This window comes from Dreissena polymorpha, chromosome 1 (assembly GCF_020536995.1).
Source record: "Dreissena polymorpha isolate Duluth1 chromosome 1, UMN_Dpol_1.0, whole genome shotgun sequence".
Classification (NCBI taxonomy): Eukaryota; Metazoa; Mollusca; class Bivalvia; order Myida; family Dreissenidae; genus Dreissena; species Dreissena polymorpha.
Genome location: NC_068355.1, coordinates 171,965,972 through 171,986,779, shown reverse-complemented (window position 1 = coordinate 171,986,779; position 20,808 = coordinate 171,965,972). Strand labels below are relative to the sequence as shown.

At 40.3% G+C, this 20,808-nt stretch overlaps 1 protein-coding gene across 2 annotated transcripts in view; it reads right to left on the bottom strand.

Moving 5' to 3' along the window:
• LOC127861143 (serine/threonine-protein kinase mTOR-like) overlaps nucleotides 1-20,808 on the bottom strand; it is a 71,198-nt gene that overhangs the window by 7,680 nt on the left and 42,710 nt on the right. For both annotated transcript variants that reach the window (XM_052399523.1, XM_052399514.1), the window contains exons 30-45: nucleotides 19,943-20,155; nucleotides 18,752-18,992; nucleotides 18,269-18,462; nucleotides 17,427-17,534; nucleotides 16,388-16,513; nucleotides 14,664-14,795; nucleotides 10,774-10,892; nucleotides 9,601-9,835; nucleotides 7,325-7,422; nucleotides 6,183-6,378; nucleotides 5,762-5,884; nucleotides 3,695-3,877; nucleotides 3,146-3,280; nucleotides 2,478-2,652; nucleotides 1,255-1,390; nucleotides 894-1,041 (exon numbers count right to left, since the gene is read on the bottom strand). In XM_052399523.1, the coding sequence (XP_052255483.1) occupies nucleotides 894-1,041; nucleotides 1,255-1,390; nucleotides 2,478-2,652; nucleotides 3,146-3,280; nucleotides 3,695-3,877; nucleotides 5,762-5,884; nucleotides 6,183-6,378; nucleotides 7,325-7,422; nucleotides 9,601-9,835; nucleotides 10,774-10,892; nucleotides 14,664-14,795; nucleotides 16,388-16,513; nucleotides 17,427-17,534; nucleotides 18,269-18,462; nucleotides 18,752-18,992; nucleotides 19,943-20,155 (2,562 nt within the window). The remainder of the gene's footprint in view (nucleotides 1-893; nucleotides 1,042-1,254; nucleotides 1,391-2,477; nucleotides 2,653-3,145; nucleotides 3,281-3,694; nucleotides 3,878-5,761; nucleotides 5,885-6,182; nucleotides 6,379-7,324; nucleotides 7,423-9,600; nucleotides 9,836-10,773; nucleotides 10,893-14,663; nucleotides 14,796-16,387; nucleotides 16,514-17,426; nucleotides 17,535-18,268; nucleotides 18,463-18,751; nucleotides 18,993-19,942; nucleotides 20,156-20,808) is intronic.

Here is a 20,808-nt window from a genome sequence, read left to right as displayed (position 1 = left end):
ATGCATTAAACCCCTTTTTCACAGAGCACAGTCCAAATAGTCAATAAATCAATTCTATCAATAGATAGAGGCACAGTCAATAGATCAAACTTAATGATCCGTGCAATGAGGTAACAGAGATTAATGCCTGTGCATAAAGTGTGGGCAAAAATTAGCCTGTGCAGTCTGCACATGCTAATCAGGGACAACTGTTTGGGTTTTTGCGGAATTTTTGCTTTTAAGGAGGTCCATTCTTTATGAAAATCTAGTATTGGCGAAAAGTGTCAGCACTGATTAGCCTGTGAGGACTGCACAGGCTAACATGAGACAACACTTTAAGAACATGCATTAAGCCCAATATTCACAGAGCAAGGCTCACTTGTAGTTTTCATAGACAATTTGGAAAGATAAAAAGGTTGTGCAATTCTTATGCAATCTACAAATAAAGGACCAAGTCAACAGATCTACCATGGTGAAGGGGCCAGGAGGTATAGCGTGCAACTGCTCATACAATGCAAGATCAGCTCCCATAAAGGGCCGTATTAACTAACCGATTGGACTTAAGTCTGAAAATAAGGAATATTTTGTAAACTTTATCATACTGTAACCACTTGAAAGTCAAGTCTAGCATAGCGGTTTACATCTTTTGCTATATTCTTCCTTTAAAACAATATGTAAATGATTATAGCACCATTTAAAGTTTGTATATATGAAAACTCTTCGGTATAAAATGGTTGAGACTATGAATATTCTTGATTATTAAGTGAGTAAAATTTTTCTTTTATATTTAGTCTAAAAAGTGTTGATGAAGGCTAGCCCAGGTGTACTTAAAAACTCCCAAAAATGTTGGCATTTATATAAAAAATATATTTATTTTAGTCCTTCGCTGTTTTCAATCAACATGTTATCCCTACCCTCAACATAAGCCTGTGCTCAATATTTAACAGGATCTTCTTTTTCTCTCTGTAATCTCTAATCAGAGAATGCAGCGTGTCAGTGTGGGGCACCCAGCCAATCAGTCCAGAGTTTGTAGACAACGGTATCACGCTGAACCTCTGTATCCTGCAAGGTATACAAATTAGTGATAGACATAATGGCTGAACAGTTTACTGATTAATGGAATCTGTAATATCAAGTTGCTATCATCAATATTGCAAAAGTTATGACAAAGGTTAAAGTTTTGTGATACATACAATGACAGACAGACAGACAGGCCAAAAACAATATACACCTGATCATTCGATCCGGGGGCATAAAAACCCACTGCATACGTACGTCAGATTTCTTCTGAATGTTTCTGCGTTGCTAAGCAGTAGCGAGTTGACCAGTCCAAACAGCTGCATGACTCTCTCGTCCTGGCGCAGGTCCTCGTGGCCTTTCAGCAGGAACTGGTACTCCTGGCCATTGCTGCCTGTAACACACACAAGATGGTCCTCGCATGTAAACAGCCTCGATCTGGGAAAACCAGGCTTAATGCATGTACGTAAAGTGTCGTCCCAGAGACAACACTTTCAGCTTTAATGGTATTTTTCCTTTAACCCTTACCCATTTAGATAACTATTTTTACACATTTGTTGTCCCTTAGAACGTGAAATTTAATTTAACAACTTTTTTACTAGATTCAAGTTTATAAGGCTTCATCTCCGAAATTTAGATACTGATGAGCAGCAAACAGCATAAAACCTGAACAGACTGAGAGTTACTCGCAGGCTGTTGTGGTTTTATGCTGTTTGCACATAGCAATTTTTCACTTTGCTTCTTAGTGGAAAGGGTTAAAGGAAGTCTCTTCTTAGCAAAATTCAGTTTAGGCTGAATGTCTTATTCCTTTGGACTGCACAGGCTAATCCGGGAAATACTTTACACATAAACCCAGTTTTCCACGAACAAGACTCTAATGACACCAGTCTGGCAGCACATTGGGGTCATTATAACTGGGTACATGTAACATATTATAATTTAATTTAATTTAATCCAAAGATAAGGTTTGGTAATTATAAATACAGAACTGTAATGCAAGAAATGTATTCACATAATCAACTAGATGACAACACTCAATACATGACAGAAACAGCAAACATGAATCCTTTTTTTAGGTGGGAAGATAACTTGGTACCAAAATTATCAACAAGAAGCAAGAGTGTGTAAAGGCAATAGATCAGTACATGTATAACAGTGATTAAGTTTACTACATTCTGCATAAATTTCACAAAACCATTCAACAACAATTACATAATATGTGCGGAAAACTTGACTTCATGCATGTGCATAAATGTTGTCCCACCCTGAGTAGCACAAGCTAATCTGGGAGTAAACTTTTGATTTTCATGGATTTTTTTGTTTAATAGAAGTCTGAATTAAAGAAAATCCGGTCAAGGTGGAAAGTGTCATCCCTGATTTGGATTTGCCTGTGCAGACTGGGACAGCAATACGCACATTTATTAAACCCCGTTTTCAAGAGTGCTGCTTAAAAGTTTTAATCCCCATTAATGAATTCGTACCAAAGACACTGAGTTTCCTGGGCCTCTGTTTGGAGGTGATGACGGCCAGGGAGCTCTGCACCTTGCGTATCTTGATGATGGGCTGCTTGGGGTCGTACGTGCCCGGCACCGCCAGCTCCAGGTCCTGACAGCGCAGCAGCTTCTGGGACACGTACTGCAGCTCCAGCGAGGTCAGCTGAAGCAAAACACAGTCATTGAGTACTGAGACATTATTAAATGAGTCGCGTCCTGAGAAAACTGGGCAAAATGCATGTGCGTAAAGTGTCTTCCCAGATTAGTCTGTGCAGTCCACGCAGGCTAGTCAGGGACGACACTTTCCGCTTTTATAACATTTTTTGTTTAAATGATGTCTCTTCTTAGCAAAAATCCAATTTAGGCAAAAAAGTGTCCAACAGATGGCCTGTACAGTCTGCACAGGCTAATCAGGGACGACACTTTCAGCAGTCCCTAATTAGCCTATCCGGACAACACAGGCTAATCAGGGACAACACTTTCAGCAGTCACTGGATTTTCATCAGGAAGAGTCTTCCTAATAACAAATTATACAATGAAAAGGGAAAGTGTCGTCCCTAATTAGCCTATCCCGACAACACAGGCTAATCTGGGAAAACACTTTATGCGCATGCATTAAAACCACTTTTCATAAAGCGTGGCTCATTGGTACATACCTGAGGAAGCTGTTTGGAAATCCTTCTGAACACATGGTAGTACAGGTCCCAGGCCTGGGTGAGATCCTTCACATTGCCGGAGCGCTGGTACTTCTTGCACCACTCCTGAGCTTCCATCAGGTCGCGACCATACGTCTGAAAACATGTGTAGACAGAGGTAATTAATCGCCTCCATCAAGTCCCTTCTGAGAATACCCTAATTGTGATATGTTTGTTCCAGTACAGTGTTTCTTTCTTACTATAGTGGAAATGTTGCCATGCCCTTCAAATTGGGGAAAAATATTGTCGATTGGACTAAAATTGGGAAATTAGTTTTGTTAATTTTATTGTACTTAATATATATATTTTTCTTTTGGGAAAACTTCAATGATGAATGTTAAGCAGTCATTTGAGAATTTTTTATATGCATTTTGTGATTGGGAATGGGGTTGAGATGCCGCCCAACAATCAACAAAAAAAAAGTGCATTAATTAAAGAAACAAAATATTCCAGATTTTACAACATTCTCATAACAGATTAAAATTACCCCATAGATATGTATCAGCATACCTGGTTAAACGATGTTTCCTTGAGTGTCTGAGGCCCTCTCTCCATCATGGCATGCAGGGGCTCCAGGGTGGTGAACATGCCCTTCACATTGCGCTCCCCGAAGTAGAGCCTGGACGCCTCCTCCAGCCCCTCGTGCCACAACTCATGCCAAAGAATGGCAACACGTATCAGCTCCTCACTCACCTTAAAGGCCAAAGGTTAGAGGTCAGAGCCACAACTCATGCCACAGAATGGCAACACAAACCAGCTCCTCACTCACCTTAAAGGTCAAAGGTTAGAGGTCAGAGCAACAACTCATGCCAGAGAATGGCAACACATATCAGCTCCTCAATCACCTTAAAGGTCAAAGGTTAGAGGTCAGAGCCACAACTCATGCCAGAGATTGGCAACACGTATCAGCTCCTCACTCACCTTAAAGGTCAAAGGTTAGAGGTCAGAGCCACAACTCATGCCAGAGAATGGCTACACGTATCAGCTCCTCTCTCACCTTAAAGGTCAAAGGTTAGAGGTCAGAGCCACAACTCATGCCAGAGAATGGCAACACGTATCAGCTCCTCACTCACCATGAAGGTCAAAGGTCAGAGGTCAGAGCAACAACTCATGCCAGAGAATGGCAACACGTATTAACTCCTCACTCACCTTAAAGGTCAAAGGTTGGAGGTCAGAGCCAACACTCATGCCACAGAATGGCAACACAAATCAGCTCCTCACTCACCTTAAAGGTCAAAGGTAAGAGGTCAGAGCAACAACTCATGCCAGAGAATGGCAACACATATCAGCTCCTCAATCACCTTAAAGGTCAAAGGTTAGAGGTCAGAGCCACAACTCATGCCAGAGAATGGCAACACGTATCAGCTCCTCACTCACCTTAAAGGTCAAAGGTTAGAGGTCAGAGCCACAACTCATGCCAGAGAATGGCTACACGTATCAGCTCCTCACTCACCTTAAAGGTCAAAGGTTAGAGGTCAGAGCCACAACTCATGCTAGAGAATGGCAACACGTATCAGCTCCTCACTCACCATGAAGGTCAAAGGTCAGAGGTCAGAGAAACAACTCATGCCAGAGAATGGCAACATGTATTAACTCCTCACTCACCTTAAAGGTCAAAGGTTAGAGGTCAGAGCAACAACTCATGCCAGAGAATGGCAACACGTATCATCTCCTTACTCACCTTAAAAGTCAAAGGTTAGAGGTCAGAGCCACAACTCATGCTAGAGAATGGCAACACGTATCAGCTCCTCACTCACCATGAAGGTCAAAGGTCAGAGGTCAGAGCCACAACTCATGCCAGAGAATGGCAGCACGTATTAACTCCTCACTCACCTTAAAGGTCAAAAGTTAGAGGTCAGAGCAACAACTCATGCCAGAGAATGGCAACACGTATCAGCTCCTCACTCACCTTAAAGGTCAAAGGTTAGAGGTCAGAGCCACAACTCATGCCAGAGAATGGCAGCACGTATCAGCTCCTTACTCACCTTAAAGGTCAAAGGTTAGAGGTCAGAGCAACAACTCATGCCAGAAAATGGCAACACGTATCAGCTCCTTACTAAACTTAAAGGGTTCAAGGTTAGAGGTCAGGTTAACCCTTTACCACTTAAATACATAGATGATATTTGTTGGATTCAGTGGAATATCAATTTTAATTCACGAGTTATCATAGAAAATAATATGTTCACAAGTGGCGCAGCCACGAGTGAAAATATATTTTACTTATTATCAAAAGTGAATATAAGTCGATATTCCACTGAATCCAACACATTTTCTTTGATTTTATGCTTTTTTAAAGTCAATTGATACGAATAATAAAATAAACATGGATAGTGTCATCCATGATTAGCCTGTTTTGACTGCACATGCAAATCTGGGCCGACACTTTACGCACATGCATTACGCCCTGGTTATCACAAGCAATACTCAAATCAATAAAAAAATGTCAAACTTTCTTGCTAAACCAGAATAGCTTGTTGCATAAGTGTGTTGCTATGCTCTAATCTAAATGTTACCACCTCTGAAAGTGGGTGCCTAAAAAAAAATTCAATACAAAAATGTCAAACTTTCTTGCTATACCAGAATAGCTTGTTGCACGAGTGTGTTGCTATGCTCTCTCATGTTCTTGAGGATCTTGTTGGCTGCATTCTGTCTGGCAGTGACGGCCGACTTGGAGGCCACAGTCAGGGGGTAGATGAGAGCCTGCAGGGATGTTGTTTTATATTTTACAACTTTTGCCTTTTGGATTGGGAAAGATAGCGGGATAAACCATGATATTGGAAAAAAATGAAACATTGATAATATTACTCAAAATAACAGTGTTCAAATTGTTTATAAGTGAATGTTAAACTGCTTTTGAAAATTTATAATATAAAAAGGAATTATATGATTGTATAATAAATTCAAAGAACCAATTATTTAGATTTTTGAAAAAGTATGGCATCTTTATTTTTGGAAATTTTAGTCAGATTTTTTTTTTGGGGGGGGGGGGATCACTGGCCTGCGGATGCTCCTTGCCCACATCCATTAGTAGCTGGTGTATGAGCCGCCCCACCAGTGTGCGATGGGTGTCAATACGGGCGATGAGCTGGGGTATCACCTGCAGCCACTCATCTATCTTGATGGCCTTGATGCCTTCAATGAGCGCCTCATGTACCTCCGGCCACTGTCCGTAGTCAAACCAGAGGGTCAGCAGCCTGTGAAATAGATAATCATAAAGGCCATTAAAATGTGAGCCTCATTCTGGGTAAACTGGGCTTAATGCATGTGCTTAAAGTGGTGTCCCCGAATAGCCTGTGCAGAATCAGGGACATCAGTTTACACTTTATGGATGTTTTTGTTTGAAGAAGCCTCTTTCAAACAAAAAACAAGTCTACGCAGAAAGTGTCAGACTGCACAGGCTGATCTGGGACAACACTTTACACACTTGCATTTAGTCTAGTTTTCACATAAAGCGACTAAATTAAACACCAGTGTAATCAGCATTAACACATGGACAATAGGGCAAAGCATATATTGAAGTGTCAACAGATTATAACACTCAAAATACAGTCTCTACAATGTATACTTGTCCCACCACAAACTAATGCACACGACAGTAACGTTAGGTATACTGATATCAGAGTGATGTGTCCAACAACAAACTAATGCATACAACAGTAAAGCCAAACATGTCAGAATTACTAGAACTGTATCAAATGGGGATATTGAGCTAATTGTGACAAGAAAAGCAATGGTGATACCTTAGTGTGGTGCTACATGAGTTTTGAGCTACCTGAGTGTGGAGCTACCTGAGTGTGGAGCTACCAGAGTGTGGAGCTACCTGAGTGTGGAGCTACCTGAGTGTGGAGTTACCTGACTGTGGAGCTACCTGAGTGTGGAGCTACCTGAATGTGGAGCTATCTGAGTGTGGAGCTACCTGAGTGTGGAGCTACCTGAGTGTTGAGCTACATGACTGTGGAGCTACATGACTGTGGAGCTACCTGAGTGTGGAGCTTCATGACTATGGAGCTACCTGAGTGTGGAGCTACCTGAGTGTGGAGCTACAAGACTGTGGAGCTACATGACTGTGGAGCTACCTGACTGTGGAGCTACATGAGTGTGGAGCTACATGACTGTGGAGCTACCTGACTGTGGAGCTACCTGAGTGTGTCCTGCAGGCTGTTCTGAGAGGACAGGTTGATAGACTTGAAAAAACCAACCACTGCTGGCACACAATACTTGTGGATCTTGGCGGAAATCTGTAATTATAACGTAATCAACATGTGAGACTCACCCCTTTCAGTAAATGGCATACAATTGTTGCTTGACGAACTATTAAAAGTTATTGTTGGCCTAAAACTTTGCTATACTTTGTTCTTGGTTGATTGACTTTATTAGTAGATTGGTTTATTAGCTGTTTCTTCAGTTGTGCACAATTAATCTAATAAAAAGGAACCAAAAGACTAATAAGCCTTTTTGACATTGCCTAAAAAATACAAAAAACAATTACTCTTGCTTTAAAAAAAACAATGAAAACAATTATGACAGGTACTCCATATTGGTAATAATTTCAGCAGGTACATATGAACCTCACTAAGGGAAAATAGGGCTTAATGCATGTGTGTAGTGTTGTCCCAGATCACTCTGGGAAAATAGGGCTTAATGCATGAGTGTAAAGTGTTGTCCCAGATCACTCTGGGAAAATAGGGCTTAATGCATGAGTGTAGTGTTGTCCCAGATTACTCTGGGAAAATAGGGCTTAATGCATGAGTGTAAAGTGTTGTCCCAGATCACTCTGGGAAAATAGGGCTTAATGCATGAGTGTAAAGTGTTGTCCCAGATCACTCTGGGATAATAGGGCTTAATGCATGAGTGTAGTGTTGTCCCAGATCACTCTGGGAAAATAGGGCTTAATGCATGAGTGTAGTGTTGTCCCAGATCACTCTGGGAAAATAGGGCTTAATGCATGAGTGTAGTGTTGTCCCAGATCACTCTGGGAAAATAGGGCTTAATGCATGAGTGTAAAGTGTTGTCCCAGATCACTCTGGGAAAATAGGGCTTAATGCATGTGTGTAGTGTTGTCCCAGATCACTCTGGGAAAATAGGGCTTAATGCATGAGTGTAAAGTGTTGTCCCAGATCACTCTGGGAAAATAGGGCTTAATGCATGAGTGTAAAGTGTTGTCCCAGATCACTCTGGGAAAATAGGGCTTAATGCATGAGTGTAGTGTTGTCCCAGATCACTCTGGGAAAATAGGGCTTAATGCATGAGTGTAGTGTTGTCCCAGATCACTCTGGGAAAATAGGGCTTAATGCATGAGTGTAAAGTGTTGTCCCAGATCACTCTGGGAAAATAGGGCTTAATGCATGTGTGTAGTATTGTCCCAGATCACTCTGGGAAAATAGGGCTTAATGCATGAGTGTAGTGTTGTCCCAGATCACTCTGGGAAAATGGGGCTTAATGCATGTGTGAAAAGTGTTGTCCAAGATTTCCGTTTACAGTCTATACAGGCTTAACAGAGACGACTTTTATTGTATCGTAAGTTTAAAGCAAGTTTCCTCTTTTATCAAAAATTCACTTCAGGCGGAAAGTGTTGGACCTGATAAGCAGACTGCACAGGTTTATCTTGGATGAAACTGTGCACACCTGCATTAAACCCTGATAAGCAGACTGCACAGGTTTATCTTGGATGAAACTGTTCACACCTGCATTAAACCCTGATAAGCAGACTGCACAGGTTTATCTTGGATGAAACTGTTCACACCTGCATTAAACCCTGATAAGCAGACTGCACAGGTTTATCTTGGATGAGACTTTTCACACCTGCATTAAACCCTGATTACCCAGAGTAAGGCTCACATAGATAAACTCTTCCCACTCAGAAGCAAAGTGAAAATGGCTATGTGTAAACAGCATAAAACCGGAACAGCCTGGGCTAAGTGAAAATGGCTATGTGCAAATAGCATAAAACCGGAACAGCCTGTGAGTAACTCGCAGTCTGTTCAGGTTTTATGCTGTTTGCTGCTCATCAGTATCTAAGGGTTGAAAATGATGCCTTTAAAACTTGAATCTAGTAAGAACAAGAGATGTGTTTGTCAGAAACACAATGCCCCCTATTGTGCCGCTTTGAAATAAAAATTTCAATATATCATTTGGCAGGTTTAGAAATGATCTCCCTTTTAAAGCTCATAACTTCCCTTGGATTGTATTTTTTGACTTTTGACCTTGAAGGATGACCTTCCGACGGACACACAGACAGACAGACAGGCAGACAAACGGACTGACAGTGCAACTGCTATATGCCACCCTACCAGGGGCATAACAATCTTTAATTACATTTGGGACTATAAATACGTAAATATACTTATTTAAGTGGTTAACTACAGAACACAAGCTCTCCACTCACTGTATCAGCCCAAGGCTTAAGGGGCACTCACCGTATCAGCGCGGGGCGTGAGGGGCAGGTTAACATCCTGACTCTGCCCGGCCCCAGAGTCCTTCTGCTTGTAGAATAGGACTGCCTCATAGTTCATGAGGGCCCACATGTGCCAGGCCTTGTACCAGCCCTTGTCATGCTCCGTGGCCAGGCTGTAGTACTCCAGGATCTGGGGGATCGTCTGCTCGTTCAGCTCCAGACTCGCCTCCGACCAGTCGCCCAACTTCAGGTAGCATCTGTTCAATATAATACATTTACCAGTGTTTTTTCTTACCATTTTGAAAATGGGATCAGGGCCCTGTGGACTAAGAAAAATGGCACCATCTTGCATTAAATTCATAAAATGCGTGCTGCTGTTTTTTAGCTTACAAAAGACCTTAAACAAAAGAGTAAAGGTTTTTATAATAACATTTTCTTATGTTCAACTCATAGGGAGATTAACTAAATCTTGCACTTTGTGAAATTGTTTGTACATATTTATATTTTTTGCCGAAAACCTTCAATTAACAATTTTAGTCAGTCATTTGGATAAAAATAAATACCTTATAAAATTGTAAATGGGGCTGAATTTCAGCCTCTTATTTTCACTAAATAACCAACACTGAATACCATACAACATAACACCTTACCAGACGTAAAACACACAATGACTTGACATGGACTGCCAATAACAAATGTGAAAAGGGGGTTTAATGCATATGTGTAAAGTTTGTACAGGCTATTCCAGGATAACACTTTCAGCATGAACTGGATTTTTGCAAAGAAGAGACTTTTTTAAACAAAAAATATAAAAAGCGGAAAGTGGTGTTCCTGATTACCCCCTTTTCACGGAACACAGCCCATAACAAGCAAATTCGTTGAATTGATATCCCCCGCCAATATGCTTCTGGACACAAAAGTGTTATATTTGACACTAAAAAAAGCATTTTTTCAATGCTAATCCTGACCCTACAAAGGGCCATAACTCCGTTATTAACAGATGTTGTACAATGCCATTTGGCGTGCATCATCCTCTTATCCATATATATATATATTCATACCAAGTTTCAATGAAATCCGCCAAAGCACTTCCAAGATATGGCTCTGGACGGACAGAAAGACGGAAGGACAACACCAAAACAATATCCCTCCGCCTATGGCGGGGGATAATTATGTTAAGTAGTTTTGTACGAACCTTGCCATGAGCTTGTTGAGCTCGGTCCTGTGTGTGACGTCCTCAGGGGCCAGTAGCTGGAGGGCCCGGGCTTGCAGGGAGTGGGACACAAAGTGCTGCAGCTTCTTGTAGGACTCACTCTGAACAGCAGATCAACAAGTAATTGAATTGATATCCCCCATTTAAAATATTTTTTTTGACAGACTTCTAGACAGACTGACTGAAGGACGGACTATTCCAATTCTATATCCCTCTGGATTAAGCAGGGCATAACAACAGTAGAACAACGGTTTAACAACACAATACAAATCAATGTCCATATAGTAAATTTGGCTGAGTTCATTCAATGTCTCTGTAGTAAATTTGGCAGAATTTAATGTCTATGTAGTAAATTTTGAATATCGTTGTTGACAGTTTTTCAGCTTAATTCAAGGAAATTAAATAATTAAACGATACTTGGTTAAGACGATGTTTGAATGTACTTCTAGGAGAAATGGGAGTTTATGAGACCTTAAATAAGATATGTGCTGTGCATGTGCCATCAGTATTTAAAACAAGAGCACCGCATAATGGGTGCCACGCTCGGCTGCAAAAGCTTGTCAGATTATTTTTTTTTGTATTAGAGCTCGCAGTGACCTTGACCTTTGACCTAGTGACCCAAAATGGGTGTGGCGTGTAGAACTCATTAAGGTGCATCTACATATGAAGTTTCAAAGTTGTAGGTGGAAGCACTTTGATTTTAGAGCCATTGTAAAGGTTTTAGCACAACGCCGGCGGACAGCGGACGGCTGACGACGAGCAGGCGATGACAATACCTCGGGTTTTCTCCGAAAACAGCCTCGCTAAAAACTAAATTATTTGGGCAATTATTCAGTTACTATGCAATTGTTTAAATCATGAAACATACATTTTACTTTAAGTAGATGTTAAATATAATGAGCTTGGAGGGAGGAAGGCATTATAAGGCCTCCTAAACTCCCACGAACCATTACCCACTTGCATTAACCCTTTTATGCCTAGTGGACTCTCACATCCTTCTAAATTGGATCAACTTTTTTCCAAAATCAGGGATGTCTAGTATATTTATTTCTATATTTATAATATTTCTTACAGAAATTCCTTTAAGCAAACAGCGCAGACCCTGATGAGACGCCACATGATGCGGCTTCTCATCTGGGTCTACACTGTTTGCCAAGGCCTTTTTTCTAGACGCTGGACATAAATAGGTTAAGTCTGATTTCCCCAGACTGAGGCTCATTTTACCGCACATTCAAACAGATGGTTGTTGAAGTGTTGATGAGTCCTGGCAATGACTGTACTACTACCACTCTTCAGTTGCATGTTGACACTTCATTGTGATTAAAACAAGCAAATTCGTTGAATTGATATCCCCCGCCATAACTAAAAAGTTTGTGACAAACGAACAGACTGACGGACAACCCCTTTTTGCGGGGGATAATAATGTCTAACAAGCAAATTCTTTGAATTGATATCCCCCGCCAATATATTTGTGGGCACTCATACCAAGTTTCAACTAGAGCTTTGTCACAGACGTGACGAATACCCCCACATGCCGCATTGACACATAATATTTTGCATGTCGTCTTCACAAAAAACAGCGGACACCATGCTCAATTTTTAAAACACGCTAAGTGACCCCTTGATCTAGTTTTTGACCCAGAAAGGCCCATGTTCTAACTTGGCCTTAAGATCATCTCCATAAAACTTCTGAAAAAGTTTGGTGAAGATCGGATGTAAACTACTTTAATTTGAGAGCAGACACCATGCTGAATGTTAAAAAACGCACTAAGTGACCCCGTGACCTAGTTTTAGGCCCGGAATGGCCCATGTTCAAACTTGTCCTGGAGATCATTTACATAAAACTTGTGACCAAGTTTGGTGAGGATTGGATGAAAACTACTTGAATTAGAGAGCGGACAACATGGTGAGGTTTAAAACGCAATAAGATACCATGTGACCTAGTTTTTGACCCGGCATGACCCATATTAAAACTTGACCAAGACATCATCTAGATACAACTTCTGACCAAGTTTGGTGAAGATTGGATGAAAACTACTTGAATTAGAGAGCAGACAACATTGTGTTGTTTAAAACGCACTAAGTGACCCCGTGACCTTGTTTTTGACATAGCATGACCCATATTCAAACTTACCCTAGACAAGATACAACTTCTGACCAATTTTGGTGAAGATTGGATAAAAACTACTTGAATTAGAGAGCGGACAACATGGTGAGGTTTAAAACACACTAAGTGACCCCATGACCTAGTTTTTGACCCGGCATGGCCCATGTTCGAACTTGACCTACACATCATCTAGTTACAACTTCTGACCAAGTGTGGTGAAGATCGGATTTAAACTACTTGAAATAGAGAGCGGACACCATGCTCAATGTGTAAAACGTACTAAGTGACCCTGTGACCTAGTTTTTGACCCTTCATGGCCCATGTTCGAACTTGGCCTTCAGATCATCTAAATAAAACTTCTGACCAAGTTTGGTGAAGATCAGATGAAAACTACTTGAATAAGAGAGAGGACACCATGCTGAATGTTAAAAAAACGCACTAAGTGACCCCATGACCTAGTTTTTGACCCAGCAAGGCCCATGTGTGAACTTGATCTTAAGATCATCTAGATTCAACTTCTGACCAAGTTTGGTGAAGATCGGATGAAAACTACTTGAATTAGAGAGTGGACAACATGCTGAATGTTTAAAACACACTAAGTGACCCCGTGACCTAGTTTTTGACCTGGCAAGGCCCATGTTCGAACTTGGCCTAGACATCATGTAGATACAACTTCTGACCAAGTTTGGTGAAGATCAGATGAAAACTACTTGAATTAGAGAGCGTACACTTAATACTGACCGACAGACAGACCGACCGACAGACAAGTTCACTCCTATATACCCCACTAAACTTCGTTTGTGGGGGTATAATAAAATCCGCCAAAGCACTTCCAAGATATGGCTCTGGACACACACAAAACATTTTTTCAAGATGCATAGGGCCATAACTCTGTTATTATCAGATGGTGTACAATGCCATTTGGCGTACATCATCCTATTATCCATATATATAGAGAATAACAGGTTACTGCCTGATCTTTTTGTAATATATCAGGCAAGGCTTAGAATTATATAGCGGTGAGGCTTGCTGAAACGTTATTTTATTCGTGCCGAGCCTGATATATAACAAAAAGATCAGGCAGTAACTTGTTTTTCTATTTATCATACCTCTACGTCCCTGATTTTAAAGAAAAAATGAAAAAATCGCTAAAAGCTGCAGTTTTAGCGGGAAAGAATATGACTGTTGTCGTTTGACGTGTTAATAATGACCTCATGGGCACGCGCGCTTATTATTTTTTAAAAAAATGCTTTATTTTGTTTGTGTTGCATTTTGTGTTTAAAATATATTACATCTTGGTATCAAATTGTTTGTTTTGTTGAATCTGATTCGATGTTACTAAAAATGAGTACTTTATAGTTGATACCGAGTCATATGACCATCCTCCACAAATGACTGATATAAGAACTTCCTGTTGACCATGATATTAAAAAATATATCAGGCACTGTTATATCAGGCAGATATCAATGTGGCGGTATCATAAATACTCATACCAAGTTTCAATGAAATCCGCCAAAGCACTTCCAAGATATGGCTCCGGACGGACGGAAAAACGGACGGACGGAAGGTCTGATGGACGGACAGACAATGCCAAAACAATATCCCTCCACCGATGGCGGGGAAGAATAATCAAGTTATTGAATGGACAGTTTTTTAGCAAAATGTTAAACAAACTGTTTGGCAAATAAAACATGTTCTTTGAATAAATATTGTTTGTCACAATCGATCATGTATGATAACCATGTTGAGTGCAGCATGACTTACCCTTTGATTGTTTTTCCACATGTGTTTCAGATAGGCGAAGGTGACCTTGGGCTGAACAGTGGGAATGGGCTGGTCAGGATTTTTGCTGGGGTCTGTTCCTAACAACATGACCAGGGTCTTGTGAGACAAACCCTGAAATAGAACAGTCAAACAAGCTCAACATAACTTGGTTTTCAAAATAAAACCAGAAAAAAACGAGATGTCCATGGATCCTAAGTTGCTCACATGCGACCCAAAAGAGCTAGGTTATTCTGAAAAAGGTAGATCTGATTCATGAAGATTGGACCAAAAAAGTGACTTCTAGAGTATTAATATGTTGATTTTTTAATTGACCTAGTTTTTGTGCTAACATGACATGACCCAGTTTCAATCTCAGCCAAGATGATGGCATTGGGACAAATGTTCTGACTAAAGTTTCATGAAGCTTTGACAATAAATGTGGCTTATATAGCGCCAACAAGTTTAACTATAGCCATATAAGAAAAACTGCCCTGACCCCCCCCCCCCCCCCCCCCCCTTGCAGCTATGTTTTTCAACCAACCAGAACCATTTTCAAACCCTTCCAAGATATCATTAAAACAAAAGTTCTGACTAAGTTTCATTAAGATATGACTATAAATGTGACTTCTTGAGTGTTATCAAGGTTTTACTATAGCCATATAGGGAAAACTGGCCTGTCCCATGGCGGCCATGTTTTAAAAAAAACGGAAACCATTTTCGAACTCATCCAAGATATAATTAAGAAACATATTCTGACCATGTTTCATGAAGATTGGACTAAAAATGTGACTTCTTGAGAGTTGACAAGGTTTTACTATAGCGATATAAGGAAAAATGCCCTGCCCCCTGGTGCCCATATTTTTCATCAGACCAGAACCAGTTTCAAACTCATCCAAGATATCGTTAAAAAAATGTTCTGACTAAGTATCATGAAGATCTGACAATATATGTAACTTCTAGAGTGTTAACAAGGTTTTACAATTATCACCTAAAAAAAACTGCCACGCCCCCTTGCAGCCATGTTTTTTAACCAACAGGAACCATTTTTGAACTTGTCCATGATATCATTGGGACACGAGTTCTGACCAAGTTCCATTAATATTGGACAATAAATGTGGCCTCTATAGTGTTAACAAGGTAAATGTAGACAACATACAACAGGCAAAAGGCGATCACAAAAGCTCACAATTAGCATGTTGTGCTCAGGTGAGATAAACAAATTGCCTTGTTTGTATTCTCACTAAAATTTCATTGAAAAATAATACGATATAAACATGTTGCGTGCTTATAGGATTAAAACATGGCAAACCTGAAAAATTAGAGGGGGACCTGAGAACAGCTTCAACCTCTGAAAGCTATCGAGACTTGATATGATACATAAATTACAAGCTTAAAAATTAACAGAAATCTTTAAAATAAGACATGTTTTGCAAGTTCATTTTTATAGGAAACACTTGAAAGTTACTGTATATGTATTTCTATACAATTATGTCAGAAACCAACAGCTTACAATTGGTTTATAAATTGATACTAGAAAAAGAGATGCTATAAAATATTACAACAAAAATATCAAATGGTGTCTTATTTGTATTCACTATCTAATTAAAAAAAAATGAAATGTAGCAAAATAAGACCACAGCCATGTTGTTAGGCTAGCTGTTTGTTCTATCCATCGTTGAAGCTTAGTTTTTTTCAACAATAAACGCCCATTGCATGCAGCTTACCAAGCGCCCACTTCTGCGACAAAGGCTGGCGTACTTGAGCCATGTCTTCATGTCCTCCATAGGTGACACCACCAGGGACCTCACCTGAATGATCCTCTGCCAGTCCTCCGCCACACGCTGGCAGCCCTGCACACAACACACAGGAAAATCAGGCTATATGCATGAGCATAAAGTGTCCACACAGGCCATTCAGGGACGACATTTTCCGCTCTAATGGAATTTTTCATGAAAGTTTTAAGGAAATCTCTTTTAAACGAAAATTCATTCTAAACTGGTTGTCCTTGATTAATGGACTACACAGGCTAAACCCTGACAAAACTTTATGCCCATGCATTTAAACCCATTTCCCCACCACAAAGGTCAATTACCAGCAGAAAAACCTGCCATCTCCTATTAAATACAATGTCACTTAGCCTCAAGTATCAAACACATTGCACATGACCAAATTGCATCTGACTATATAATATGTACATTAATCTTATAGGTAATAAGAAACTTAACCCAAGTGAACAAAGAATTTAACAATTTGTATTCATGTAGTTTTTCCTAAATAAGATCAAATATAAGTATCAAATGAAGTAACATAGAAAGGACTTCCTCAATACTGTACAAAAGGCATTTTGTGTCAAAGTTATTTACAATAACAATAAACGGTCAATAAGATCTCCCACAAAGACACCAAGTACTGGTTCTACCAAGGAAACGGTCTCAAAAATTAGGTTTAGATTAAACCTTTTTATTTTAGCTTGATTGCATAGAAAGCCTAAGGCTTATTTGAAAAACCCTCGAGACCGTTTCCTGGGTCTAGAACCAGCACTTGGTGTCTATGGGGAAAATCTAAAGAACGCTACCACAGTGGGGATCGAACCCATGACCTCCAGGTTGGCAGGCAGACATCATCTCCATTATGCCATGGCAACCTCTGTATTTCAATACGCCTTTGGCTTTTCAGGAAATAAAGCTTAAATAAATATTTTTAAACTACAATTACCATTTATAATATACCATTTATAAATAATACATAAACTGGCTAACTTACCTGCAACCTGTCCCACCACATGTTCCTGATGGCCTCTCTCCGTTCAGGGATCAGTTTGTACTGTATCACCTCCTCTAGCTCTGACAGCATCTGAACATTCACCATCGCCTGCAGACAAAAATCTAACAAATGTATCGAAGAGAGAATGGAAGCATAGAATCTGCCTCAAAATACTCAGTTGCACAAGTTCAAATATTGATGAATATCTTTATCAAGTTTCATAATTCCAGCAAATTTTTCAGCTATTGCAACAACAAAATCTGATGGCTGGAAGATTGGAAGGACATATAGAAGGATAAAAGGATGAAAGTGTGGGTATAGTATAAAAATGAGCTTCATTCTGGTTACTAAAGTGTGGGTATAGTATAAAAATGAGCTTCATTCTGGTTACTAAAGTGTGGGTATAGTATAAAAATGAACTTCATTCTGGTTACTAAAGTGTGGGAATAGTATAAAAATGAGCTTCATTCTGGTTACTAAAGTGTGGGTATAGTATAAAAATGAGCTTCATTCTGGTTACTTAAGTGTGGGTATAGTATAAAAATGAGCTTCATTCTGGTTACTAAAGTGTGGGTATAGTATAAAAATGAGCTTCATTCTGGTTACTAAAGTGTCATCCAAGATTATCATGTGCAGTCCTCACAGTAATCAGGGACAAGGCTTTCTTCTTCATATGCATTTTTGTTAAAAATAATTACTTAAAACAAAAAATACCATACAAGCGGCAAGTGTCGTCTCTAAATAGCCTGTGCAAACTCACAACTGCACAGACTAATCTTGGACGACACTTTCCGCACATGCATTAAGCCCCAGAACAAGGCTCAAATATCGCAGGTTCCCACCCCATATGCCCGACTGTAGCTCTCGCCCGCCATGGCAGTGAGCTCCGTGTCGAGGATGTCTCGTGACTTGTCAATGCACTGCTGGGCCAGCTGATACTGCTCTGAGTGGACAGCGTACACCGCGCGATAGAACGCTCCATCGTATGTGGTGCGGGGGATGAACAGCATGTACTCCTCCATGGACTCCCACTGACCTGGAGAAAAAAGGAAGAGAAATTAAGACACCTAAGATTATTAAGCCTTCTTCTGGGAAAAAAGGACTTAATGCATGTTTGTAGTGTGTCATACCACATGTGTGCTGAGACACACTGCGGGTTCCGCACATAATGTAGCCTCTGGCTCAGAAAGAACCTCATACATTTTGAAATACACACACTTTTATTATCACATCAACATGAAATTGTTATACAAGTCCATCTTTGGACATAAGTCATCTTACAAAGACTTAATAATGAAGTTATAAATTCGGTTATTTCTGCTTACCCAGTCCCCATGCTGCTGCTGATGCCATGGTAGCCATGCGACTGCGCACGTCATCACTCACAGTGGGCCACTTCTCCAGCGCCACCTGGTGCAGCTGGTTCCACTCAGCCAGCGCCTCCAGGCAGCGCATGCGCCCAAACAGCAGGGTCTCCATGTCAGGGTTGGTCTCCAACTTCTGCTCATAGGCCTTCAGAGCGCGAGGCCAGTCGTGAAGTTTCTCATACCAGCCCTCCTGGATTTTCTTAAATAAAGATGACATTTGAAAAACTTCTGCTAAAATCTTAACTGGGTTTACCAACTAAAAATGTGGTTTGAAAAGGTATGCTGCAATCTAAACCAGGTTTACCATTTCAGTTACAGATATCTGACCAAATAGGGCATATATATACATGTATTAAGGTCCAATTTTGTAAAAAAAAACAAGCAAATTCGTTGAATTGATATCCCGCCAAATAAATTTTGTTTATGGATGGGTGTAGAACTAAAGGAAAGGTATAAGTGAAGGTTGTGCCTGGAAATTGAGAACAATTACATCAGGACATTTTGAGAATCCATTTTAGTATGGTAGACTCCTTACCAAATAAGGCATATTTAATCAAAATGTGTGATTTTGACCTTTGAGTGGTAAAAAAAAAAAAAAATTGACCATGACCCTAGCAACCTTGATCTTATATTTGACACTCATTTAGATAATGGAGAACAATTGAGGACAGTTTTTACATAGGGCCATAACTCTTTGATTAACAGATGGTGTAAAATGCCATTTGGCGTGCATCATCCTCTTATCCATATATATTCTCATACCAAGTTTCAATGAAATCCGCCAAAGCACTTCCAAGATAATGGCCCCGGACGGACGGAAAGACAGACAGTCGGACAACCCCAAAACAATATCCCTCCGCACACTTGTATTAAGATTGGGAACGTTGGGTCTTTTTAATTACTTTGTACTTAATTGCACGCCCAAAAAATGTAGTTTTACAAGCCTTTTTGATGAACTGTTCAGTGTCAGTGCTCGTTTTTTGTTGTCACTTGCAGATAACATGCTTCTGGAATAAAATTGATGAAATCTTCCTACCTTGTGGGAAATTTTGTGAACAGCAGTTGGGAATATCACAAATTTTCCTTGATTAGGAAAGTGCCTTTTACAAGTACTTAATAAAGAAGGAAAACAATTGGTGTGATCCCTACCAGGTCAGCTCGATGGTGTTTCATGGCATATTCCAGTACGCCTGCCGCTGACTCGGGCTGCTGAAGCTTGTTGTTGATGCTGATTAGAGCCTCAAGAGTGTCGGTGGTGGGGCCGCGATGGAACTCCTCCTCCTTATAGTGGAGGGCCTTGGCGTACGCCCGGCACTTCATGGCCCTCTGGCCAAGCAGGGACGCCTCCAGGGGCAATGGACCCTGAAGCATGTTTAACCCTTTTCCACTCAGAAGCAACGTCCGTATGCAAGCAGCATAAAACCAGAACGGCCTGCAAGTAACTCCCAGTCTGTTCAGGTTTTATGCTGTTTGCTGTTAATCAGTATCTTAGATTGGAAATGAAGCCTTTAACACTTTAATCTAGTGAGAAAAGTCTTTAAATAAAGTTAACTTTTTAAGGTACTACAAATGCGTGAACATGCTTATCTAAGTGGTTGGGGTTAAAATGGCTATTTTGTTTCAAACAGTGACTGATTTATCAATGAAAAATCTATCAAGTCTTTTTGGGTCAAGTTCAACATGCAATCAGACATTTTGATTGTGAGGATTATAATTCGCCCGATTGGTGCAAAAAGGTACCATGTGCCTTCTTATTTCAATGCCACATGGTACCTTTTTGCACCAAGGGCCTGGGGGCTATAGAGCCTCGTTCTGGGAAAACCAGGCTGAATGCATTTGCATAAAGTGTCGTTCCAGATTAGCCTCTGCAGTCCGCAAGTGTTTATCAGGGATGACACATTTGGCCTTAACTGGATTTTCGTTTAGAAGAGACTTCTTTAAAATGAAAAATTCCATAGAGGCGGAAAGTGTTTTCCCCGATTGGATATGTGGACTGCACAGGATAATCTGGGATG